Source organism: Pleurodeles waltl, chromosome 12, assembly GCF_031143425.1.
Source record: "Pleurodeles waltl isolate 20211129_DDA chromosome 12, aPleWal1.hap1.20221129, whole genome shotgun sequence".
Taxonomy (NCBI): domain Eukaryota; kingdom Metazoa; phylum Chordata; class Amphibia; order Caudata; family Salamandridae; genus Pleurodeles; species Pleurodeles waltl.
The window spans coordinates 64,576,987-64,604,548 of NC_090451.1; the positions used below are offsets into that span (position 1 = coordinate 64,576,987).

General features: G+C 46.3%; 1 protein-coding gene across 4 annotated transcripts in view; it reads left to right on the plus strand.

Moving 5' to 3' along the window:
- The window catches only part of STAP2 (signal transducing adaptor family member 2), a 423,449-nt gene extending 397,128 nt beyond the window's left edge, over positions 1–26,321 (plus strand). For 2 of the 4 annotated variants that reach the window (XM_069217057.1, XM_069217055.1), the window contains 3 exons: positions 74–166; positions 9,925–10,020; positions 24,364–26,321. In XM_069217057.1, coding sequence (XP_069073158.1) covers positions 74–166; positions 9,925–10,020; positions 24,364–24,416 — 242 coding nt within the window. In that variant the 3' untranslated portion in view covers positions 24,417–26,321. The remainder of the gene's footprint in view (positions 1–73; positions 167–9,924; positions 10,021–24,363) is intronic. The other 2 variants (XM_069217059.1, XM_069217056.1) reach the window with 1 other exon arrangement.
- Positions 26,322–27,562: the final 1,241 nt, after the last annotated feature.

The following is a 27,562-nucleotide window of genomic DNA, read 5'->3' on the forward strand; positions in this document are numbered from 1 at the left end:
TATATGGACATATACCTACATATAAGGGGTGTATTTCACAGTCATTTGATATGCTATGTGTCATTCCTTCCAGGTTGTGAAATCCGTAGGAGCAGTAACGGAAAGGAAAGTGACTTGCCACCACAACCTCTTCCCAGACAGCATTATCTTCCTAACGTTGAAAAAAGTAAGCTTCCAGATACTCATGCCATGTTTTGGAAGTTGTTCATTCATATACTATGTGACTTCCACATTACAGCAGTACAGTGGAAGATAGACCAAATCTGTACCCCCTTTAGGTCTTCGATAATTGCACAGAAATAATTACGAGATGTGTAAGTCAGTAAAGTGTTTGTCGCCGACATCTGGGTGATCTGTAGATCCTGAGTTTGGCCCATGGCAGAGTCAACTTCATCCATTATTCTGGGCACAGTAGGCTGGGAATCATTCAATTGGGCTGTAATGACACTTGTTAGTTACAGCCTTATCAAAAGGCAAAACAGTGGTAGTAATGGAGTAAAAAAAAAAAACAAGTTGTTGCCTGCTTTTTTTCCAATGAGATAGTGTGCGCAGGCATGGTGAAGTGATTCATCATGAAGGACTCAGGCAAGCAATGAAACCAAGGCAAAATGGGAAGAAGATTGTGACATGTTTGGCCTAAGTCAGTGGTTCTCTTATGCGGTATTTGATTTTCAGCACAAAGTTTATGCTGTTGAAACATGTCTGAGTCCTTTTGGGCACAAACGTATTCAGTGGCTGATGTATCATGACATCATGCACAACGATCAGTTGCTCATTATGTGGAGATTAATTAGAATTTAAAATTGATGAGTCTATTCTAGGTCAGTTAACACCCCAAGTTAAATACCACTCTGGACAAAACTGATAAAGATGCGGACGGTGAAGGGCTACCGAACATAAGTCCTGATGAAGCACCCATCATATGGCCTCGCTCAGTGAGGATTATACATCACAGAGTACTACATTTGTTAGAAAATAACATTGAAAGCACTACCAGATGTGTCAAGTCCCCAGGACAGGGAGGTACTGGAGCTATGGTAAAGGCTTTCTTCAACCAACTAGACTCTCACAGCATCATTTTTGTCCAGTTTTATGGAGGTGCTTTTTGATGAAAAGCAGAGGAAGGTCTCTTTGAAGATAGGATGACCCCCCCCCCCACCCCCCCAGAATTATAGAACATTTTTAAAGTACCTTAGTGAGGCCCACTGTTAACTGCATCTTTCGGGCTTTTAAGCAGGAATTAGGAAGACTTTGGGAGACGTGCAACACTGAGGAGAAAATGTACACTTTATTTCAACTTTGCAAACAAATGGCATTAGCGTGATCAGGTTGATACCTGTTTGAGATGGACCAACATTCATCCAGATTAAATCAGTCTATTGAATAAACACCAAAAGTACACAATATTCAAAGTGTTGATACTATTTCCACAATTCTTACTTAATCAATTGTAAAAATATTTTTTTTTAAATCAGTCTTCCTCTCATGTCCACGCCTGCCACCTATGAGTAGGTGTTAGCTTCCTTAACTTGTTAGAGCAATAGTGGAACTAGGTAGAAGCAGTGGGATTAGTGGCAGGGTACTTTTCCTTAATGGAAATTACACAGATCTTTTAAAATCAAGACTTTGTTGTTAAAGAAATAGATGACAATTTAAAATAAAGATTAGTGCAACCAGCCGCGGCCCGTCCTTTGGGGCTGAGGGGCCATGCCCTCTCGCCTTTTGCCCCTCAAGAAGAGTGTTTGTCAGGCTGAGCAAAGGTCAGTCTGACAGACACTCGTCATTTTCAGGTCAGACAGCCAGGAGCTAGACATGCACTACTTGCGCAGGGTCCTGGCTACCTGAGCTGAACTTTGCTGAGGAGGTCACAACTCCTGGGGGTGTGACCTCCTCAGCTCAGTAAAGGTCCTTGAGACCTTCTCCCTTGATGACAAGGAGTAGTGTTACTCATTGCCTCCAATCTGGGCGCTTCAGTTTTAATCCCTTAAATGCCCAGGGTGTGTGTCAATCAGTGACACCTTGTCACATAGTGGGGGGTCAACAGTCTTACCGACCCCATCCCACTGTGTCGAGGTTGGGACTGCTGCCTTTCCTCATTGACTAACCTAAGGTCAAGGAAGGCAGCAGTCCCAACCCTTCTGGGACCTCCAAGGCAGAGCTACAGGTAAGTATGTGTTTTTTTTTTTTTTTTTTAATGAATGTTTTGTGCGTGTATGTATGTTTCAATATCTGCTAATGAGTGTTGTGAATGGATGTGTGTGTGCATGAATGAGTCTGAGTGAGTGTGCATGTGTGTCCCGCCCGCCCCCTCCCTCCTAAAATTACCTCCGCCACTGGGTGCAACTTTAGATGATGTAGTTATTTACATCTTATTTTGTGCTTCCCTTCATATTGTAGTTTCATGTGGAGATATTGTTTTTTCTGGGGTGAGCATCAAAATGTATTTGCAGGAGGATCGCAACTACTAGGCCTTGTTTTCATTGAAGACCTTTGTAAAGTCATGTTCGTGGAAAGTGAATCTGTAGATACACCGGCTATGCATACTTCCACCATCTAGTGTTGAGCATTGACGTATGCAACTTGTTTTTCATTGAAGGAAGTCTTTTCAAGTCACAGGGTCTAGTGACTCCACCTATTAGTCGTATTCAGGGGCGGCTCCTTCATCTGGACGGAGGAGCGTTGCCCCCCGCTAGCAGTGGCAGCTGCAAAACCTTTAAAAGAAAGGAATAATAAACTTAGTTTATTATCCTTTTCTTTTAAAGAGGCGGGGTCACGGGGTGAGAGCAGTGTGAGGAGGGAGTGCACTCCCCCTGTTTATTATCCTTTTCTTTTAAAAAGGCGGGATCACAGGGGTGAGAACAGTGTGAGGGGGAGTGCACTCCCCCTCACTGCGCATGTATGTTTATCTTTATGCAGCGTCAGGATTGGCGCAGGCCAGGCTGAGAGCCTGTGCCTGCAGCAGGACGAAGGAGAGGAGCAGCGCAGGCGTGGCGAAAAGCAAGGTAGTTATTATTATTATTTTAATTTAATATATTTTAATGTTTAAATTCCCCCCATCGCACGTGCCGCCCCGCCCCTTCCATGCCACGTGAGCCGCTCCTGGTTGTATTGCGCATGGGCATCGGCTCCACAGTTAGATTGTTGTTTTTTTTCTCCACCATCTGGTTCAGACATGTCATTTGTGGCTCAGATTTAACGCCGTGTGGTGTTCTTGCTGGGACTCAGAGCCATCCTCTAGGGGCTGCCTAAAATCAATCCTGAGTTTTTGTCGCTTTCACACCATTGCGTTTTAGTCCTTGTGTCCTGTGATAGAAATGACTCTGTTTCAAGTCTGTGCTAATTTTCAGGCCAAGTTTCTGAGATCCGTCTTCCACCAAGTCTGCAACCTCTACTCTGTCTCCCAACCATCGTGAAGGTTGCTGATCCGCCTGTCTTGCATTTCGTAACAAGCAACCTCTTTGGAACTGAAACGCCGGTTGTATCACCTCGGCTGCTACTACACGTAGAAGGGAGGAAGAAGAGACTCCAGACATCCATGGAGAACAGAAGTTTGATGTCAAAAAGGTAGATGCTTTAGGCGGCGAAATGGAGGTAACTTTTCACCCAGAAGCAATGGGTCCTGTGCAGATGTCGAGTCCTAAGAGCCTCCGCCAGCCCAGTGCCCGCAGAATATTGCAGTGAGTACGTTATCCTCCATAACTCACCACACAGAATTGCAAGCTTTTAGCTCCCAGATTGATTATGAGGCCTCCGGTGCACCACAGCCATTTGGCCATGGTCGACTCCGGCATTCGGAGAGGGACCCAACGCCCAAGCTAAACTTGCCAGCAAAGTCCCATTCCAAGCCTCGAGTGCAGCTTCAGCTGTGGACCTGAAGGCACATCCTCGGCCACCTTCAGACTCAAAAGGGCTGGAGCCAAAATCTTCAAAGCTGAGACTGCCTGCCTCAAGAAATTTGGAGCCAAGGTTGGTGTTAAGACCCATTGACTCGAAGCATTCAGAATCGAAATCGAGCTCAGTGCTTTTCAGTTAGTGCACTTCTGCAGCCCCATCTAGGCCACCTTCCACTCTGGCATCCTCTGCCAATTCTGAGGCACAGGTCAGATTCTGGCAAAGCCTCTGCACATCACAAAGGATTCTGCACCCCACAAGAGGAAGCTGACTTTTGAGGACGCCATCAACCCACTTGAACTTATGGCTCCCAAAAAGCAAAAGAGCCATGACAGGACAATCTCTACCCTGCCTTCTGCTCATAACCCCTCCTTTAATGCCTCCTTCTACAACTCCACCTGTGTCTCTGTCTTGCTGCTAAGGTTGTCTCACCATTCACCTAGAGGTGCTTTACTTTTGGGGGTGGGGACAGTCGTAGGCTCCCCTATGACCTATATGACCACCCGCATGACTCACAGGGTCCTTACCCATGGGATGAATATGATGATGAACCCCCCTCTCCCTAGATGCGGACCCAGATCTCTAACCTTCTAAGCCATCACCTCCGGATGATGTTACTTCTTACCATGAGGTGTTAACAGAGCTACCACATTCTACAATGTAGAACTCCATGTGCAGGAAGAGGATTTCCTTGTGGGAACTCTAGTCTCTAGCCAACTCTTCCTTCAGTATTTGCCCATGCTTAAGGGTGTTCCTCAAGTCTGCCACCAGGAATTTGAAGGACCCTGTCAAGGTGAACTTGATCACGCTTAAAGTGGGTAGAAAGTATAAAGCCACACCTAATGACCCTTCATACATCCATGGCCAAATACCCCAGAGCCTTTGGTGGTTCATACATCCATAAAGTGTGCCAACACTCATGGGACAGGTGACGCACCTCCTCCCAACCAGTAGAGCAAGAAAATTGATGGAGGGGGAAAGAGGGTGGCAGCGCAGTCTGCGTCCCATTTGTGAATTGCAAATTCAGTCACTTTGCTCTCCACTGCTGTGCACACTGGGACCAAATGGCACCTCCCAGCGCAGTATTGTAAGAAAGGACAACAGTCAGTGGCAGAAGGGAGGGTCATCTCTAACACTAACATTCGCTGTGCTCTGAATGCCACAAATCCAGCCACTTGGAACAATAATACTAGTATTCTGCTGCAATGTGAAGCCTGGTTGCATGTTTGAGGCTTTAAGCTGGAAGTCCAGCAGCGCCTACTCAGTGTTCCATTTTGATTGTCAGCATCCGTTTGGCCGTGAGGTTGATGAGATGCTTGAGAAAATCAAAAAGGACACAGAGACCGCTCAGGCCTTAGGTGCCCTACACACAGACCCCTTTCAGCACACACAGTTTCGTGGCACATCTAATACCCCCCCCCCCCCCCCCCGCCACCATAAACCTCCTCTACGTTCATGAAACCAACACAGCAGTTGCCCTCGAGGGGTTACTATAGAGGCGGTTATAGGGGCAATAACAAAACAGATCAAGGTAAAAGAGCTGTCTCCCCCCAAAACAAACAATGACACCCCTACAGCTCCCCTTGATCACACCACACCTGTTGAGGGAATATTTTAGTAGTTTCTGCCCCGATGGGCAGAAATCACATCATACCGTTGGGTTATGGATATTATACTGGAGGGGTATTGTCTAGAACTCATGCAAATGCCACCAAACAGCCCCCTCGTCACACAGATTGTCCGCAGAAGATCCATGCCTTCTTCATGAGGAGGTACAAGCCCTCCTGGACAAGGGGGCCATAGAGATGTTTTCACCTCAGGACTGTGGGAAGAGTGTATACTCACTCTGTTTTCTTATTCCAAAGAAGGACAGTTCCCTCAGATCCATCCTCTATCTCAGACCTCTCAATAAATACATTCTGTCAGAACACTTTCATATAGTGACAGTACAGGACATTATACCACTCTTGCAGAAATGTGACTTTATAACTGCCCTAGATCTGAAGGACGCCTGCTTCCACATACCCATCCAGCCAGCACACCGGAGGTTTGTGGTAAGTGGATACCATTATCAATTCAAGGTGCTCCCCTTCAAGGTTACCACTGCAGCAAGAGTTTTCACCAAATGACTGCTCATGATGGTTGCCCCCCTCTGGAGCAGTAGCAATAACGTATTACCTAGACAACTAGCTGATCAAGAGCGCCATGCAATAGCTCTGTCTAGAGCACACCCAGACCACAATTCACACCCTACATAGTAAGGGTTTAACCATCAATCTGACCAAATACCACCATCAACCCTTCAGGTACAGCCTTTCCTTGGGGCCATCCTGGATGTGCCGGTAGAAAAAAGCTTAGCCTGGCCTTAGTACAGGCTTTCCAAACTTTGCTGCCTCTTTTCAGCCAGATCGACAGGTAACAATCAGAACAGTGATACGCCTACTAAGCAAGATGGTGTCTTGCACAGCTATAGTTCCTCATGCCAGGCTCCTCATGTACCAGTTACAGGCGTGCTCAGAGGCACAGTGGTCTCAAATAGAGGGTCACCTACAAGATATAGTGTTGGTTTAGGGCATACACATCGCTCTCTGCAGTGGTGGAACACAACAATTTGTTAGAGGGGTGGCCCTTCCTTGACCTAGTTCTGCAAGAGATTATCACCACGGACGCCCCACTCACAGGTTGGGGTGAGCATCTCAATCGTCTCACTCTTCAGGGTCAATGGTCCCCTGTACAGCAATCCTTCACATCAATCACCTGGAGCTGCCGGTGATCCAGCTTGCTCTCTGTGCTTTCCACTCCATCATTCAGGACAAGAGTGTCTTGATACGCACAGACAGCACAGCTGCCTTGTCCTACCTCCAGAAATAAGCCTCCCCGTTCCACATAGGCTAGTCCATCACCCTGCTTACCTTGTACATTCTGCCTCATCCTTCTGAGGAGGGGCTCCACCTTCTGGACCCCAAAAGAGCATTGTCGTTCTAACTTGACTAAACACAACCTCGGATGGATGATCAACTCTTTGTGAGCTACATTGGAGCCAAGAAAAATAAGACCATGCAGATGGGAACCATCTCCGAAAGATCATTGTCTGCATTTAGATCTGCTAGACATTGGCCAAGAAGCTACCCCCAGAGGGCTTGTGTGCCCTTTCACCAGAGCTGAGGCTGTGACAGCTGCATTAGCACACAAAGTTCTGGTTTGGGCTTCTGTCAGACTGCAATGTGGGCTTTGTTGCACAGGTTCACCACACACTAATGCCTTGACATTCAGGTCTCTCCGGATGGGCACTTTGCCTGTTCGGTCCTGCAGGACTTTCTAGTCTAAATCATATTCGCAGACGCACCTTCGGGGAGGTATTCCTGGGGTATATATTCTAAGGTAAGGATTCTGCAGCTAGATCAGATGAACAAGTTACTTACCTTCGGTAGTGCCTTATCTGGTAAAGACTCTGTCTAGCTGCAGATACCTTACTGACCCAATTAACCTCCCCCCTCTGTGAACAGACTATTAGGGGTGGGGCAGGGCTGTTCCCTTTTCAGAGGCTCTAGTTTTACACATCAGTGGTCAGTGGCTTTGTGCTCCTGGCATGGAAAGTCATGAAAAGAAATTGACATCAGCGCACTGAGGTGGGGCTTGCTAGAAATTGGGTTGTTGGTTGACTGGGTTGTTAACCTTAGTCAAGCAGCAACCACAAGCCTTGTCAGGGTAAATGTCAGGCAAATCTTATATTAACCTTTGCTTACCCTCTGGTAGCTTGTCACAGCACAGTCAGGTTTAACTTAGAGACAGTGTGTTAAGTATTTGTGGAACACCACACAAAGGTTCCACACCAGGTTAGACAAACAGGGCAAACTCTAATAAACAGGACCAAAATACCAAAAATCCAATAAGTAGAACTCAAGATATGATTAAAAAAAAGATTAAACTGTAAAATAGCACCTGGAAGCTACTAGTGCCAAACTGGGATATCTGCTCATGGCGTTCCGGGACAAAATAAAAAGTTCAGGCCGACTGCGATGGAGCACGGGCAAGATACAGGGACCCCATTGGGCCAGCTGAACCAAAGTACCTTAAAATCCTGGTGCAGAAGCATTTGGTTGGTTCTGAATCACACCATCAGGGAGATGCAGCGAAGTTCCCCACGCAGCGGTGGTGATGCATCAGTTCCGAGATCCAGTGGAGTTCGGGTGCAGGTGCTGGCAGGGTCCACATCGAGGCGATGTGTTGATTCCGATAAGGGCCTCTTGAGTGTGAAAAACAATCAGTGCTGCAGGTCCACAAGTAGCATTTAATTTACAGGCCCTGGGCACATGGAGCACCACTTTATTAGGAACTTATAAGTAAATTAAATATGCCAATTGGGGATAAGCCAATATCACCATGATTTAAGATGAGAGCACAAGCACTTTAGCACTGGTTAGCAGTGGTAAACTGCACAGAGTCCTAAAGCCAGCAAAAATTAGGTCAGAAAAGTGGAGGTAGGCAAAATATTGGGTGAAAGACCGTCCTAAGGCTGTCAGCTCTAACTACTCCTATATTGGCACTGCTGGAGCTGGAGATGCCAATGACACCACCACCTACTGCCATGCAGGGATACTACTCAGGGCAAAATTCTGGATCCAGCCTGACGCCTGGGGACTATTGTAAGGTACAGATTGGCAGCAAGATAGAGTCTCTACCAGTTAAGACATTACTGAAGGTAAGTAACTTGTTCGTCCAGTTTTCCATAGGATTGCAAGAGAGTATTGTTTTCACAAAATGCACCAGCATCTGCCTGGGATTCCAATGTAGCGCTGACCAGACTTAAGGGCCTCCATTTGAGCCTCTACACTCTAGGTAAATGCAATTTCTGTCATAGAAGGTTGCCTTTCTTGTTTCAATTACCTCACTAAGAAGTGTCAAGTGAGCTGCAAGTACTACACTGGAGGTACTATTTATTGAGGTAGACAAAGGTACAGTTGTCTTAAGCACCAAATGCCAAATTCTTCCACAGGTGTTTTCTGCTTTCTATATAACCAAACAATTGAGTTACCCATTTTCTTCCCATACCCAAAGGCAGTGGTGGGAAGGGAATTAAACCCACTTGATTTGGCCCCAATTTAATACTCTGACACAACAAAATCCATCCACAAAGCAGCTTTTTGTTGGATTTGCAAATCTTCCACAGGGGAACCCCATTTGCAATCGTTGCATTGCCAGGTCGATGTTAAAACTATACAGATATGCAGTTTTAAAGCAAAGGGTACACTGCTTGCAATATGTAGGGCCATCAATAAAGGAGCTACTATGGCCTTCTTCAGAAACATTCACATAGAAGACATCTGTGAAGCTGCTAAGGGTCAACACCACACGTGTTCACTAGACACTAGACATCAGGCTCATCAGGACAATTTAGTTGGCCAAACTGTATTAAGAACCTTCCTCCACACATCTGCATCATCGACTCGCTAGCCTCTGTTTATGGGAGACACTGCTTTATAGTCTATGCACAGCATGTGTATGTACAGCAACACAAAATGGCAGAGGTATGCAACGCTAGTGAAGCTACAAGACAGATGGTTACAGGGTAAGTAAGCAGTGCATAGATGGCTATACCCAAAAGAATAGGTGACTAGTGTGAAATAGCACAAGTGGAGTGGATTATTAAGATGAAGTCAATGGGCAACACACTGCTACACGCTGCGTCCCATTACCCGATAACCACACCTTGTGGTCATCTTGCACAACATGGAAGCACTTTCCACATAGGATCAAAACAAAAACAACATCCTTTCAACCACACACCCTACATGGTGTAGCATGCTGTTCATGTAGGTGAGCGCTTCAGCGCCCCACATACAACAGTATTGTACAGTCATGCAGTATACACCCATAAAATAGATGTTTTATTATCATGTGGTATGCAATATAGAAAAGTATTCGACTTTCGTATGGATGCTTACACAGGCAGCATCCTTCAGGAGGTCAGAGCTCACTGTATGCAAGGACATGGCTAAAATCTAATACCTTATCATTTGTTGTTTCCTACAGAGCCTACAGCCCGAAGGAGCAGTGAGGGCCAAGCAGGTGATGTGCCACGTAACTCTGCTACCAGGCAACAATGCTTTCCCACCAGCAGTGCAAATGGTAAGTAGCAAGACATGGCAGCCATGAGCCCAGAACTTTGGCCACACAGTCATTTCTGGTTTGGTTCGAGTAACACTAATGTCATGTTTATGGCATGTGTAGCTGTCGATACACAAGCTCGGCATACTCCTGGTATCTAGTGTTGGGCTCAGACTTGTACAACTTATTTTTGTTTGAAGACGTGTTTCGAGTAATGAGGTGTAGTGACTCTGCCCTTAGCTTGCAATGTGCATGGGCATTGACTCCATAGTTAGATTGTTTTCTTCTGTCGTTGGGGTTTGACGTGCTTTGCTGGGGTTCCACCTCAATGCTTCATGCCAATCTTTGTTGGGGCTTTGGGTTCTCTGCTCCCAGTAGCCCTCAAAAAATCGTTCAGTGCACCTCTTTTCTTCTCACCATCATGGCTCCTCCTTCCGATTTGCTTCAACAGTGTTACTCAGGCCCACACGGAGGCCTTGCCCCTCTTGGGCCGCTTTCATAGAGTCTTGAGCTCAAGACAGTTAAATGCGTAATGGGAAAAACACCCTTCTGATACTGTCCACAGTGCCATTCTAAGTACTTGTGGACAGACCAGCATGCCCTCTGCAAGCTTTGTCTGTTCCCGGACCATAATGAGGCCCACTGCTCCACCTGCCTCACAATTTGGTTGAAAAAGACCATTTGGAATCAAATGGACCGTCGATTTGCATAGTAGGGGAAGAAGCGGAGGAAAACACTGCCTCCAAAAAGGCAGCAACCTTCAGCCTGGAACCAGATATCCTGTTGGACTCTGAGAATCCAGACCTGCAGCTGACCGTGGCTCAACCAGATGGCTACAGAGAGTCCATATTACACCAACGTGCTCTTGTACTCTTAAGGGTATGGGTATTGAGTCATTCTTGGATACAGCCTTCAGGCCGCCACTGCCTCCCAGCCATGACTAGTACTGACCTATGGTTTTGGAGTAGACTCAGACACCTAGCCAGTCATTTAAGTCCCAGCCTGCTTTGATGCCAACAGCTCCCTTTGGTGCCATCTGGTGGTTCGACACCGCCTCAGAAGAACTCCTCAGAGCTGAAACACGAAAGCCCAAATAGACCTCGGCGTCCAGTCGCTTGCCTATGGCATACTCAAACAGCATCTCATCTTACAGTGTCTTCAGGAGGTATTGGACTCTTGGCAGCAAAGGTTTTTTATTCATCCTCATACAGGCAAGATCATTGCTAAGCCCCCGCCACAAGTGCAGCAGACTCTCTCTCACAAGAGGCAGCTCTCAACTGAGGAGCAACTGTTGTTGGAGCCTCCAAAGCAGAAAAAAGCAACAAGATGGGGGCTGTAGTCCACTGCCCAAAAGGCCTGCTCCTCCCAGTCCTCCACCTCCCCCACCAACACCAAAGAAACACCCACCCTGATTGCCATATGGGTCTACCCATTTATCCTATGGGGACAGAAGCCCTTCACCCTTAAATACCTAAGATGTTCTGTATGGCTAGGATCCTTAGGATGACCCCTAGGGGGATTATGGGGTTGTCCGTCCATCCAGGGCCCAACAACCCTGAGCTTTACCATGCCAAAGCTTCCCATCCTGATGAAACCTTCTCTTACCATGAGATTATTCATAGAGCAGCCACCTTCCACATGGTGGATCTACACTCCATACTTGAAGAGGATGAGTTCTTGTTGGAAACGCCCTCCCACACATAGTGGGCCATTGTTAGACCTGGCATCTTTTGCCGTGTCTTCCCCCTGTCTTTTTGCCTTCTGACCTCCTGTGTTATGGTATGCTGGACTTTGTTTTTGCTGGTTTATTGTCTATGCACACTTTACCTTTGCAGTGCTTCCTGTGTAAATTGTATTGGTTATTGGGTTATCCATAATTGGCATATTTGATTTTTTAGTAAGTCCCTAGTAAAGCGCACTAGAGGTGCCCAGGGACTGTAAATCAAAAGCTACTAGTGGGCCTGAAGCACTGCAGTGGCAGGTCTTGAGACATGTTTACAGGCCTACTTGTATATATGCAGTCTTGCACTGCCAATTCGACCTGAAAATTGTACCTACTTGCCAGGTCCAAACCTTACCTTTCACTAAATGTAAGCCATCCCTTGTCCCCATGGGCAGGGTGTAGTGTACTTAAAAGGTAGGTCATGTACTGGTGTGTTTTTCACGTCCTAAAAGTGAAATACTACCAAATTCGTTTTTCACTATTGCAAGGCCTATCTCTCCCACATGTCAACATGTGGGCTGTCTTTAAATATATTTTGAATGTAGTTTCCCATTGGGAGCAGATAGAGATGTGGAGTTTGGTGCCTCTGAACTTACAATTCAAAAATACATCTTTTGGTAAAGTTGGTTTTTAGATTGTCTATTTGAAAATGCTACTTTTAGAAAGTGGGCATTTTCTTGCTTTACCATTCTGTGCCTCTGCTTGCCTGTGGAATCCATGTCTGGGTCAGACTGACAGTTGGGCTATTTGTGAATTCCCTCTAGACAGTGACATAAAGGAAGCTTATGTGTGTCCTGCCTATTCTGATGTAATTACCTGGGCTAGAGTGGGAAGGGAGGAGCTGACACCTGCACCTGAAAGGGCTGTGCCTGTCCTCACAAAATGCAGTCTCCAACCCCCTGGAGTGCGCCTGGAGCCAGGCCTGGGCAAGGCACGATCTTGTGAACAACAGAGACTTTACTTTGAAGTTTGCCTACTTCAAAGGAAGAAATTAATATAAGTAGTGGACCCAAAACCCGAGACTTTCAGAACACTTCTGGATCAAGAACAACCTCTGCCAAGGCTAAGCTGGAGGAGGAGTACTGCCCCCTTTGCTGTGTGTGCTACGCTGGGTTGGCCTGCAGTTGCTGCTTCTGCCTTAAGGAGGACAAAGACTGGATTTTGCTGTGCATCCTGCTTGTAAAGTTTATCCAAGGGCTTGAAGCAGAGCTTGCCTCCTGTTGGAAGTCTCAGGGATATTAAAGACTTCAGGTTCATCTGCCTACAGCACTGAGAACTGTGTGTTTTGTGCTGCAACAGAAGAAAAAACCACCATGAGGCCGTTGATGCTGCTGATTGCACCATGACCTGATGACGACCCAAGGAGCCATGCCCCGCTTCGCACCGAAACCCTGGTCTCACCGATGCAGTCACTGAGCCACTGCTTGCACCGTGATCCGTGGGACCTGCACTCAGCATAGCCTTGCTCACACCGCAGCCTTGGTAATCCCCGACCCCACCACTCTACATTGACCCCAATGCCGCTGACTGCAATGTGGCCTGAGGACACCGCTCGGGAGGTACACAAAGCACCGTCCTGGCCCACCAATGCCAGCGCCACTGCCTCCAGCATTGTCAATAGACGCCCCTGTCAACACCGCATGGAGCCCGCCGCACGGAGCCCGCCCCACGTCGTACTGCTGCCTTGGGCCTACCGACAACAGCGCTTCAGCAGCGACAACGCTGCTGCCTGCACCATGACCTGGAGACATCGCACATAGCACTGCCCCAGTTTACACAACAGCCCTGGTCTCAGTGATGTTGCAAGACGCAGTCACTGAGCCGATGTCTGCACCGTGACCTGTGGGCACTGCATGTTGCATCGTCCTGCTTCGCACCACAGCCCGATGCATCAACACAAGCGCTCCTGACTTAGTCATCAGCCCGGAGTTCTATCTGCAATGCATGTGACTTCAAGGGCCTCATGGCCCCTGCACCGACCTCAGACCTGCCCACTCCAGCAATGCCACACTCTGGATCTCATCGCGAGGATCATGACGCCCCACATTTCCAAAGTACTGTTTGCGGTTCTTCTCGACACCGTAGCTGGCCCACAATGCCGCGGTCAGCCTGAACTGTTGGATTTGTTATTCACGATGCAGTGATAGCCCCAGACAGAGCTATCAACTTCAAGGATCTGTATGTTCGATGGCATCTGTCGCTGTAGATACGCATGTTCTGCAATAGCTCGCCATCTGGTGTTGGGCCGGAGTGTTACAAGTTGTTTTTCTTCGAAGAAGTCTTTCGAGTCACGGGACCGAGTGACTTCTCCTTTTGTCTCCATTGCGCATGGGCGTCGACTCCATCTTCGATTGTTTTTTTTCCGCCATCGGGTTCGGACGTGTTCCTGTCGCTCCGAGTTTCGGAACGGAAAATTAGCTAATTTCGGAAGATTTTCGTCGGTATTGTTGCGTTCGGGATCGGCGTACTTAGATTCCACACCGCATCGAAGATCGAAGAGCTCCGGTGCCCTTCGGGGTAGTTTTTCGATCCTCCGTCGGGGCCTGGTCGGCCCGACCGCGTGCTGAAGAACGCCGATGGAACGGACCCCGTTCCGTTTCTGCCCCAAATGCCACAATAAGTACCCTTACACAGACCAACACTTGGTCTGCAACCTGTGCCTGTCACCTGAGCACAGCGAAGACACCTGCGAGGCCTGTCGTGCGTTCCGGTCCCGAAAAACACTCCGAGACCGTCGAGCCAGAAGACTTCAGATGGCGTCCGCGCCGACAGCCCAACGGGAGTTCGAGGAACAGGAAGAAGAAGGTACCTTCTCGATCCAAGGCTCAGACTCCGAAGGATTCGACGATACACAAACCGTGAGTAAGACGTCGAAATCCACTCAGAAGAACATTTACAAGGCCCAGGGGACGCCACTGCCACCAGGCCATGGCTCGACCCATAAATTCGGTGACCGCCCGTCGGCACCGAAAAAGGCCCAAACAGTGCCGAGATCGTCCGACTCCGGTCGAGACACCGGCACGCAGCCTTCTCGGGACCGAGAAAGTGCTGGAGACAAGCCTCGACACCGAGATGCCGGTGCCGACACGGCTCGACGCCGAGACAGCGGCACCGAAACAGATCGACGCCGAGAGGTTTCGGCCCCGAAAAAGAAAAGAGTCACCTCGGAGCCGAAAAAACACGCAGACAGGGTTTCGATGCCGAAACAAACTGCAAGCGACCCAGCTTCAGGCTCTTATACAGAAGAGCACTCGCTAACCTCCCAAATGCAGAAGCATAGGTTTGAGGAAGAGCTGCAAGCAACTGATGTGGACCATACGCAAAAGCGTATCTTCATACAGCAGGGGACAGGAAAAATAAGCACCCTTCCCCCCATTAGGAGAAAGAGAAGGTTGGAGTTCCAGACGGAACAGACACCACAACCAAAAGTGGTGAAAAGAGTTACCCCACCACCCTCTCCTCCGCCTGTGATTAACGTCTCACCAGCACAAACTCCATCACACTCCCCAGCTCACACCACCATGAGCCAGGGTGACCAAGATCAGGACGCATGGGACCTATACGACGCCCCAGTGTCAGATAACAGTCCGGAGGCATACCCTACAAAGCCATCTCCACCAGAAGACAGCACCGCGTATTCTCAAGTGGTGGCTAGAGCAGCACAATTTCACAACGTAAGCCTCCACTCAGAACAGGTCGAGGATGATTTCTTATTCAACACCCTCTCCTCCACCCACAGCTCCTACCAAAGCCTGCCTATGCTCCCTGGTATGCTCCGGCACGCAAAAGACATCTTTAAGGAGCCGGTCAAAAGTAGGGCAATCACACCAAGGGTGGAAAAAAAGTATAAGGCGCCTCCTACAGACCCGGCTTTCATCACTACACAGCTGCCACCAGACTCTGTCGTTGTAGGAGCAGCTAGGAAAAGGGCTAACTCTCACACATCTGGAGATGCACCACCCCCAGATAAAGAAAGCCGCAAGTTCGATGCAGCTGCTAAAAGAGTCGCAGCACAAGCTGCAAACCAGTGGCGCATCGCGAACTCACAGGCACTACTTGCGCGCTATGACAGAGCCCACTGGGACGAGATGCAACATCTCATTGAACATCTGCCCAAGGACTTACAAAATAGGGCAAAACAAGTGGTTGAGGAGGGACAGACCATTTCCAACAACCAGATCCGCTCCTCCATGGACGCTGCAGATACAGCTGCACGGACAATTAATACATCTGTAACTATCAGAAGGCATGCATGGCTCCGAACGTCTGGATTTAAACCAGAGATTCAACAAGCAGTTCTCAATATGCCTTTTAATGAAAAAGAACTGTTCGGTCCAGAAGTGGACACAGCGATTGAGAAACTCAAAAAAGATACGGACACTGCCAAAGCCATGGGCGCACTCTACTCCCCGCAGAGCAGAGGGAATTACAGCACATTCCGTAAAACGCCCTTTCGAGGGGGGTTTCGAGGTCAAAGCACACAAGCCAGCACCTCACAAGCCACACCGTCCAGTTACCAGGGACAGTATAGAGGAGGTTTTCGGGGACAATATAGAGGAGGGCAATTCCCTAGAAATAGAGGAAGATTTCAAAGCCCCAAAGCCCCTACTACTAAACAGTGACTCACAGGTCACTCACCCCCTCCACACAACACCAGTGGGGGGAAGAATAGGTCATTATTACAAAGCATGGGAGGAAATCACTACAGACACTTGGGTTCTAGCAATTATCCAACATGGTTATTGCATAGAATTTCTACAATTTCCTCCAAACATACCACCAAAAGCACAAAATTTAACAACACACCATTCCAATCTCCTGGAGATAGAAGTGCAGGCACTATTGCAAAAGAATGCAATCGAATTAGTGCCAAACACACAAATAAACACAGGAGTTTACTCACTGTACTTTCTGATACCAAAGAAGGACAAAACACTGAGACCAATCCTAGACCTCAGAGTAGTGAACACTTTCATCAAATCAGACCACTTCCACATGGTCACACTACAAGAAGTATTGCCATTGCTAAAACTGCACGACTACATGGCAACTTTAGACCTCAAGGATGCTTATTTCCATATACCAATACACCCATCGCACAGGAAATACCTAAGGTTTGTATTCAAAGGAATACATTACCAATTCAAGGTACTGCCTTTCGGATTAACAACCGCACCAAGAGTCTTTACCAAATGTCTAGCGGTAGTCGCAGCACACATAAGAAGGCAGCAAATACATGTGTTCCCATATCTAGTCGACTGGCTAATCAAGGCCCATTCGTTAATAGAGTGCTCAAATCACACAAATCATATCATACAAACCCTCTTCAAACTAGGGTTCACCGTCAATTTCACAAAATCCAAAATTCTGCCACGCAAGGTACAACAATACCTGGGAGCCATAATAGACACATCAAAAGGAGTAGCCACTCCAAGTCCACAAAGAATTCAAAATTTCAACACCATCATACAACGCATGTATCCAACACAAAAGATACAGGCAAAGATGGTATTACAACTCCTAGGCATGATGTCATCATGCATAGCCATTGTCCCAAACGCAAGACTGCACATGAGGCCCTTACAACAATGCCTAGCATCACAGTGGTCTCAAGCACAGGGTCACCTTCTAGATCTGGTGTTAATAGACCGCCAAACTTACCTCTCGCTTCTGTGGTGGAACAACATAAATTTAAACAAGGGGCGGCCTTTCCAAGACCCAGTGCCACAATACGTAATAACAACAGATGCTTCCATGACAGGGTGGGGACCACACCTCGATCAACACAGCATACAAGGACAATGGAACGTACATCAAACAAAACTGCATATCAATCACCTAGAACTTCTAGCAGTTTTTCAAGCACTAAAAGCTTTCCAACCAATAATAGTTCACAAATACATTCTCGTCAAAACAGACAACATGACAACAATGTATTATCTAAACAAGCAGGGGGGGACGCACTCCACGCAGTTAAGCCTGCTAGCACAAAAAATTTGGCATTGGGCAATTCACAACCAAATTCGCCTAATTTCACAGTTTATACCAGGGATACAAAATCAACTCGCAGACAATCTCTCTCGAGATCACCAACAGGTCCACGAATGGGAAATTCACCCCCAAATTCTGAACACTTATTTCAAACTCTGGGGAACACCTCAGATAGACTTGTTTGCGACAAGGGAGAACGCAAAATGCCAAAACTTCGCATCCAGATACCCACACAAACAATCCCAAGGCAATGCCCTATGGATGAACTGGTCAGGGATATTTGCTTACGCTTTTCCTCCTCTCCCTCTCCTTCCTTACCTGGTAAACAAACTCAGTCAAAGCAAACTCAAACTCATATTGATAGCACCAACTTGGGCAAGGCAACCCTGGTACACAACGCTGCTAGACCTATCAGTGGTACCCTGCATCAAATTGCCCAACAGGCCAGATCTGTTGACACAGCACAACCAAAAGATCAGACACCCAGATCCAGCATCGCTGAATCTAGCAATCTGGCTCCTGAAATCCTAGAATTCGGGCACTTACAACTTACCCAAGAATGTATGGAAGTCATAAAACAAGCAAGAAGGCCATCCACCAGGCACTGCTATGCAAGTAAATGGAAGAGGTTTGTTTGCTACTGCCATATTAATCAAATACAACCATTACACACAACTCCAGAACATGTAGTGGGTTACTTGCTTCACTTACAAAAATCTAACCTAGCTTTCTCTTCCATTAAGATTCACCTTGCAGCAATATCTGCATACCTGCAGACTACCTATTCAACTTCCCTATATAAAATACCAGTCATTAAAGCATTCATGGAGGGCCTTAGGAGAATTATACCACCAAGAACACTACCTGTTCCTTCATGGAACCTAAATGTTGTCCTAACTAGACTTATGGGTCCACCTTTTGAACCCATGCACTCCTGCGACATACAGTTCCTAACCTGGAAGGTGGCATTTCTCATCGCCATTACTTCCCTGAGAAGAGTAAGCGAGATTCAGGCGTTTACTATACAGGAACCTTTTATACAACTACACAAAAATAAAGTCGTCCTAAGGACCAATCCTAAATTTTTGCCAAAGGTTATTTCACTGTTCCATCTAAATCAAACAGTGGAACTTCCAGTGTTCTTTCCACAGCCAGATACCGTAGCTGAAAGGGCACTACATACATTAGATGTCAAAAGAGCATTGATGTATTACATTGACAGAACAAAAAACATCAGAAAGACTAAACAACTCTTTATTGCATTTCAAAAACCTCATGCAGGAAACCCAATTTCAAAACAAGGTATAGCCAGATGGATAGTTAAATGCATCCAAATCTGCTACCTTAAAGCTAAACGACAGCTGCCCATTACACCAAGGGCACACTCAACCAGAAAGAAAGGTGCTACCATGGCCTTTCTAGGAAACATCCCAATGCAAGAAATATGTAAGGCAGCCACATGGTCTACGCCTCACACATTCACCAAGCACTACTGTGTAGACGTGTTATCCGCACAACAAGCCACAGTAGGTCAAGCCGTATTAAGGACATTATTTCAGACTACTTCCACTCCTACAGGCTGATCCACCGCTTTTGGGGAAATAACTGCTTACTAGTCTATGCAGAACATGCGTATCTACAGCGACAGATGCCATCGAACTGAAAATGTCACTTACCCAGTGTACATCTGTTCGTGGCATCAGTCGCAGTAGATTCGCATGTGCCCACCCGCCTCCCCGGGAGCCTGTAGCAGTTTGGAAGTTACCTTCAATTATTTATATATGTATCATCTCAACCTTAAATAGGTGCATACTTAGTCACTCCATTGCATGGGCACTATTACTACAATTCAACTCCTACCTCACCCTCTGCGGGGAAAAACAATCGAAGATGGAGTCGACGCCCATGCGCAATGGAGACAAAAGGAGGAGTCACTCGGTCCCGTGACTCGAAAGACTTCTTCGAAGAAAAACAACTTGTAACACTCCGGCCCAACACCAGATGGCGAGCTATTGCAGAACATGCGAATCTACTGCGACTGATGCCACGAACAGATGTACACTGGGTAAGTGACATTTTCATTTTAAGTAATGCTTGCAAAATTCATATCTTTATTACTGTATGTTGGATTTTTCTTGTTTTGGTCTTGTTTAACACAGATCAATATTGGCTATTGTTCTAAAACTGGTGTGGTGTCCTTTTTAGTGTTTTCACTGTATTACTGTGTGCTATGCAAAAATGCTCTACCCATTGCTTCTAAAATATGCCTGACTGTTCGTGCCAAGCTACTAAGGGGGTGAGCAGGGGTTATCTGAGCTGGGTATCTCCCTTGCCCTAACTACAGTGAGGGTCCCTACTTGGACAGGGTGTAAACCGACTAGAGACCCTATTTCTAACAGCCACTCAATTCTTGCCACTATGCAGGAGGTGTGTAAGGTCTTGGTGAAGGCAGGAGATGTCACCTGGAAGATTTACAAAAAAAAATATAAGCCCTCGCCCTCTGATCCACTCTACATTTGAGGCCAGCTCCCAACAGATTCACTGGTGGTACATGCCATCCCCAAATCAGCCAAAGCCCAAGGGACACCCTGCCCCCAGATAAAGAAAGTAAAAAGATTGACGCATTGGGGAAAACAATTGCTTTGTGGTCTATGTGACTCATTGGTGCATCGCCAGTTCTGTAGGGCTGTTGACAAGTTATGACCATACCCAATGGGATGAAATGGGAGAGCCCATACAACATCTCCCTGACCAATACTAGCAGCAAGCTCAGGACATTGTCGGAAGGGTATATTATCTCCCACACTTTTATTAGAGGCACCCTCAACACAGCTCTCACCAGGGTGGTAAACTTCAGTGTCCTAATCCGCTGGCATGCTTGGTTTCGTATCTCTGGCTTTAAGCCAGCATCTGATTAAAATGCCATTTGATGGAGAACACTTCTCCGGCCCACAAGTTGATCATGTGCTGTAAAAAATCAGAGAGGCCACTGATACAACCAAAGTGATGGAAACTCTTCAGTTCCCATGCCTTGTTCCACTTTTCGATGCACACAGTTTGTTGGCAGTGAAAAAGTCACCTTCCCTGAGGCTTCCTTTCCCTACCAGAGGCAGCAACAGCTGCCCCAAGCCTCCCGAGGATACTCCAGGGGCATCATCGGGGGAAACAATACCAAAGGTAAGGGTAGAGGTGGAGCAGCTAAGGGAGCCACCCCTTCCAAGCAGTGACTCACTCTCCCTTCCCCTGATCCCACAACACCTGTCGGGGAACGTTTCCAGGGCTTCCTTTCACAATGGCAAAACATCACCTCAAACCAGTGGGTCCTGGCCATTATAGAACACAGTTACTCCCTGGAGCTCACTACCATATCATCAAACACCCCGCCACATAGACACTCCATTATCCCTCAACATCAGCAGCTCCTCAAAGAGGAGGTAGCTGCCCTTTTACTCAAGGACGCTATAGAACCAGTGCCACCTCATCAACACGGAAAAGGGGTGTATTTCCTAATCCCCACAAAATACCTTTGACTTCTCAAAAAAGTACATCATGTCAGAGCATTTCCGCACGGTCATGCTACAAGATGTCATACCATTGCTGCAGCAAGGCAACTTCATGACTGCCCTCGATTTGAAGGATGCCTATTTCCACATCCCAGTCCACCCAGCACATTGCTGCTACCTCAGATTCATGGTAAGTGGACAACACTTTCAATTCAAGGTTCTTCCCTTTGGTGTTTCCACAAAATGCCTGGCAGTGGTCAACGCTCATATATGGAGGAGGGGCATCCACATCTTCCTGTACCTTGACGATTGGCTGATAAGGAGTACAAGCAATTTGCAGTGTCTAGCTCACATGCAGGTCACCTTATATCTCCATCATGAACTGGGCTTCACCATCAACGTGGGGAAATTCCACCTTCAGCCTCTATGGATACAACCCTGTCTAGGGGCGATACTGAATTCAATAACTGGAAAGGCTTACCCAAATCCTGCTTGAATCTAAGCCTTTCAGTCTTCTAGTGTTGATAAAGGCCAGTACCCACCGCTCTATGCTGTGGTGGAAGTGGAAGAACAACAAACTGTTGCAGAGCAGGTCTTTCATAGAACCAGTTCACCAAGTGACCATCACCATGGACACCTCTCACATGCTGTAGGGCATACCTACAGTACATCAAAGTTCAGAATTTGTGGACTTCCCTCCAACAAGCCATTGACATAAACTGTCTGGAGTGCTTGGCAGTCCAATTGGCTCTCAGAGCTTTCTTTTGTTAAGTTCACCACAAAACAGCCCTGATCAAAACAGACAACATGACAGTTTTGTACAAGCTACAGGAACATGGGGCATGCACTACCCACAGCTGTTGGGGCTGGCACAGGATATTTGGCGATGAGCAATCCACAAGGTTCACCTCCTGGAGGAATACCTTTTGGGGAGGGGATGAGGAGGGGGGTAGACAATGGCTGACATTTGGGGGTGGTGGGGTGGGATGTGTGGGGGTGACACTGTTTGTTTGCTACCTGTTGCACTGGCAATGTTCAGTCCTGGTTTACAAAGGGGCGGTTCCTCCAACGGAGCAGATAAGCAAGCGCAGCAAGCAAACAAATAAATATAATGGCATAATAATGCCATTTTATTTTTCCCTCGCGCTGAGGGTAGGGGGTGGGGCTGCATCTTGCAATTGCAGGATGACTGCTGCCCCTTACAGTGCTCATGTTGGGTTGGCCAGCTGTCTATCTATGGCCTGCATGACATGCGCACTGTAGACCCAGCAATCCCAGTGCTGTCAAACAGCTGGGGGATTGCTGGCACAGGCCCCAGCCTCAAAATGAGCTCTGGGTTAGTTTGCTCCCACCAATCCTAAAAACAACATGAGAGCAGCTTCTGAACTGGTTAGAATCTTGTTCCACAAAGCAGGAAGGAAGCCCTTCCATTCCTACTTGTGGACGCTGGGGGAGCTGCAGATATGGTGAGTATGGACCTGGCACACCCCACCATATTTAAGACCTGCAGGCCGAAGCTGGGTTTACACATCAATTTGTTTACACTTAGCTGTGATGGCTGCATACTTAGAGAAAAAGGAGCACTCCTCTCTTTTAAGAATCCCTGTTATTAAAGCTTTCATTGAAGGTCTAAAGAGGGTTATCTCTCCCAGGATACCCTCAGTCCCATCCAGGAATCTCAATGTAGCCTCACCAAGCTCATGGGGGTGGGGTGGGGGTGGGGGGGGGGGGGGTACCTCTCTCTGAGTCTTGTTTGCCATCACTTCCCTTTGACATGTAAGTAAGATTCAAGTGCTCATGTTAGAGGAACCTTTTTTTAAGGTACATTTTACAACTAATCCAAAACTTTTACCCAACTTGATCCCTTATTTTCACCTTAACCATAGAATTGATCTACCAGTGCTCTTTTTGCATGCAAACGCAATAGCAATAAAGAGCAATTCATACATTAGATGTAAAAAGGGCCCTTGTACTACACAGATAGGAAGAAAACATTTCGTAAGACACAACAGTTATGTGTAGCTTTTTCAAAACCCCACAAAGGCAGTGCAATTTTAAAAGCAGTAATAGCCCTATGGCTACTCAACTGTATTCTAACCTGCGATGCCACAGCCAAAAGGCAGCTCTCTACTCTGCTAAGGCCACATTCTACAAGTGAAGAAGCCTTAATGGCTTTCTTAGGCAATATTCCAATGGCTGATATCTGCAAAGCAGCCACCTGCCCCACACTGCACATGTTCACCAAACATTATTGTGTTGATGCCCTAGTGAGGCAGCAGGCCCAAGTGGTCAAGCTGTCCAGCGTACACTATTTTACTGTTCTGCAACATTCTCTGGCTAGTTGTTGCCTTAAGGAGGAACTGCTTTTACATTCTGTGCAGAGCAGAGCATGCATGTGTAGCTACACTGTACAACAAACAGAAAGTGTTGCTTACCCTATTAACATTTGTTAGTGGCATGCAGTGCTGTAAATTCACATGCGCCCACCCTTCTCCTCTTAAGTCTTTGGTTGTTGCAGATATCTCTTTCCTATTGACCTTTTCTCTTGCATGGACATCTTTACTCATTATCATGCTCTGTCTCCATACTCACCTGCCATGCAGGAAAACGATCTACCTATGGAGTCGATGCCCTTGCGCATTGCCAGCTAAGGGAGGAGCCATTACACATCTTGACTTGAAAGACTTCTTTGAACAAAAATAAGTTGTACACGTCCGAGCCAAACACTAGATGGCACTGCCACGGTCTTCTGCATTGGTGCATTCTCATGCTCTGTTCGTCTAGTAGTCTATGTTTGTACATGGTGATTTGCCTTCTGTGCTTGTGGAGCCTGATCCGGTCTTTCCTCCCACATTGGTCACACATGCTGCTGCTGTGTTCTTTCTCTGTTCAGTGCTGGAGCATGCAGTTTTTCTGTCGTCCCTCTCGCAGTATTCATCTGCACTGTCCTCATGTTTGGTGTTTCTGTAAATTGTGGCCTTGTCTTTCTGTGGAGCACATCTGCATCCTGTCTGGGTGGATCCTGCATGCTAACACCCAGTGCATGTCAACTTTGTTTTCAAAGCGCTACTCTGGTTTGAAATCAGATACAGCCTTGACTATATACAATTGTCTCTATTCTAACATGGCTGAATTTCCTCTTCGAAGGCATTGAGGAAGAGCTGAAACGGGCCTTGCAGCTGCGCTACAATCAATGCTGAACCATCTTCCTGCATCACATTTGGCCCTATTAATAGTGGTGTTTTACTACGTGGACACAGGGACTTGGGGTGTGTCTGTCTACTTGTATTCCACTGAGACCCCTCCTGCTTGAAAGGGTCTCTGTTCCTCTGGATTTAGTGTGATATGTCTATGTGCCTTCCAGTGTGCTGGACAAACTGAAGGACCACAAAACATACAGAAGTGGATCTTAAACTCAGGAAGAGTTTGTTGTTGTCTTGATTGCCCAGTTCAGTGTCAGAAAACCACCAAAAAAATCATGGTCGTACAACGGAGGTCATGGTTTTAACTTAAGGTCCTTCTCTGAGGCAAAACCTGAGATAAATATAACAGTGGACACCACAGCAGTCTCACATCACCGATACAACAGTGGGAACAATTGTTGGAAAGCACCAGCAAATACATCTGCCCAAGCCTGCAAAAACGCTTATACTCAAAACGATGAAAGCTTTGGACCAATTCCAAAGTGGGGAGATGTATGCAAACTCAGCAACTGTTTTGCAAAAACAGACCTCAAACTAACAGGGACACAAATCGAGTGGGATGAATCCTGATCTGTATTTTTTAGGTAGCTGGGTGATAAGTTAAGACCAGGAGGGACCAGTAAACAAGTGTTTTGTTGTAACCACCTGTGCCAAACTCATTCACAGATAGCCTGCAATGGACACATTCGGTCAACAATCAGCTGGAACTTTGCTTATCCCGCAACTCAAACCCTGTTCCTGACCAGGAGATCAACTTCAACATCTTCTTTCAACGAGTCCAGACTGACAAACTTTGTGTGCCAACGTAGCCATGTTGCAGCATTTAAGCTTATATAACTAATTAAATGTGGATTGTGTCTGAATTTGCACCAAAGAATTGAGCCTCTGCAGTCCAATGGACAGTTCTTAGTTGCACAAACTTAGTTCAATGTCCTTTGAGTGGTCCCAGTCACTTTATTCCTTCAAGCTCGGTCTCTCAGATGATGGAGCCTGCTTCTAATTATCCTTTTAATGAGAAACGAGAGTCACACTTTCCACCACTGACCAGGTTTTCCACATATAAATTATTATCAGTGCTTGCCTGGCTTCTCGTGTTTAGCAGCCATACAACTTCTGTTTACATATGGCAGGTATTAAGCTTTCCAAAAGGCAGAGAAATAAAAGTAGGAGTAGGACATTGGAGATACAGGGGGAGGCCCAAGCATTGTTTCTGTAGTCCTGCCACCCTCTGATGGTTCCAGTACCAACCTGGTAAAACTTTGTTATAAACTGAAGAAGGGAATCAAATGGAGGTTGTGGAGGGAGTAAGGGAATGGTATTCTTTACTAAAGGCATCAACATGTGTTGGTTCTTAGCTCTCTGTCTCTTCTTTGTCTACATGAAGAAGTATATGGTACCGTATTAACTACAAGTTCCTAACATTAGTTCTTTCTCATGAAGGCCTAGAAAGATTTGTGTTTGATATTTTACTGTCTCTAAAACTGGAAAAGGGCAATGGGAAGAAAGGGATGACACAATAAAAAACACAGGATGAAGGCATGAATGAAGAAGGCAGACGTCGTCTACTGTGGCCGTGTGGATGACCCATCAGAGGGAGAGATAAGCATGATATCTGAAAGGGAAACACATTCTAAGACGAAAAGAGGGTTGAGAGTGGAAGGGGTACGGGCACTTGGAAGAGTCGGTGTGGCCAAAATATGCACATTCTTCACATGAAGAGTTAGAGGTGTTGCATTTGAGGATCATCAGACTGCTAAAACTCAATAAACAGCTTGATTGAGGATGGGCTTTACAACAGTGAATCATCTAAATGTATAAGGGCTGTGATTTTAGTGCCTTAAATCACTTTAAGTATATTGTCATTCTTTTAACTATGCCAATAAACATTAAATAACTGTTAAACTTCGTCGCACTTCCTACGATCTATTTTGCTTCATTTAATCAACAAACCTGTACTGCTGGATTTTGTTTAGGACGTGAGGTTGGCATGAATCACTGACATTAGTAGGACTGGAGGGGCAAGTGTAGGGAAACGAACATTCTAATGGAAGTCCACAACTTGCACAGATCACAATCACATCTGAGGATATCTGTGAAACCTCAGAGTGAGAGATTTACATCTGTTGAAATGAAAGCAGAAAACTTTGACTATTGCATTATCAACTTTTTAAAAGATATTTGTCTATTGGTCCCACAGTTCTACCCTTTAGTACAGGATGCCAGTCCCCACCCAATAGTTTGAAGTAGTCTGTCTGTTTCCATGCGGTTTTAGGCTTTCACAGATCAGGTGCTTGTTGCATCCCTTCGTTCACCAGGAGATTAAGAAGTGAACATGTGCATCACTTCACTTCACAGTTGCTACTCTCTGTGAAAGTGAATACATTTTAAAAACAGCACCAACTATCTGGATAGCGTGCGGTTAATCTTATGATTGTATTTAATTTACGGACTCGTACCTTTAGAGATTAAATCATACCTACTATAGTCCTCACATAGTTCCCTATTGTCCCAGTGATATAGTTCATAGACCTTACCCCAATAATTAGGATCTCCACATTCTGTACATTAAAAAGTAAAGGTTTCATCACGCTGGGACATTTTTATAATATTGATATGTATAGTGGATTGCGTTCCACGTATTTATTGCACCCCATCAGTCATAAGCAGTAGATCGCTAGGACTTTACATTGCTATGGGTTAACTCCTTGCTCACTAAATTGTTGATTAAGTCCCATTAACCCTTTCTGAAGTGCTTTCATTGGATGGCATCAAAATGGCAGAGTATCTTTGGGTGTCACAAACTCTGTCAGATATATCTCTAAGACAGTTCCTAATGGAATAAACTCAACAAAAGATTCTGGATCCAAAATCTAAAAAAACAGAAACATCGACTGGGTCCAATATAGGCTTTAAATGACAGAATATGTGAGCGCTCAATACATTTTCAAAGTTTTTATACATAGAAACCACTGTACTATTCCCATTGTATAGTGGTTTGTTGAGCATTAAGTGTCGCCTTTGGGCATTTTTTCTGCAGGGCATACTTCCTAACAATGGGATTTTTGGTTTCTCATCAATTGGCGATTACCAGTGCACAAGTAGGTGTTTACTAATAAACATTGCTAAATTACGAGACATTTTAG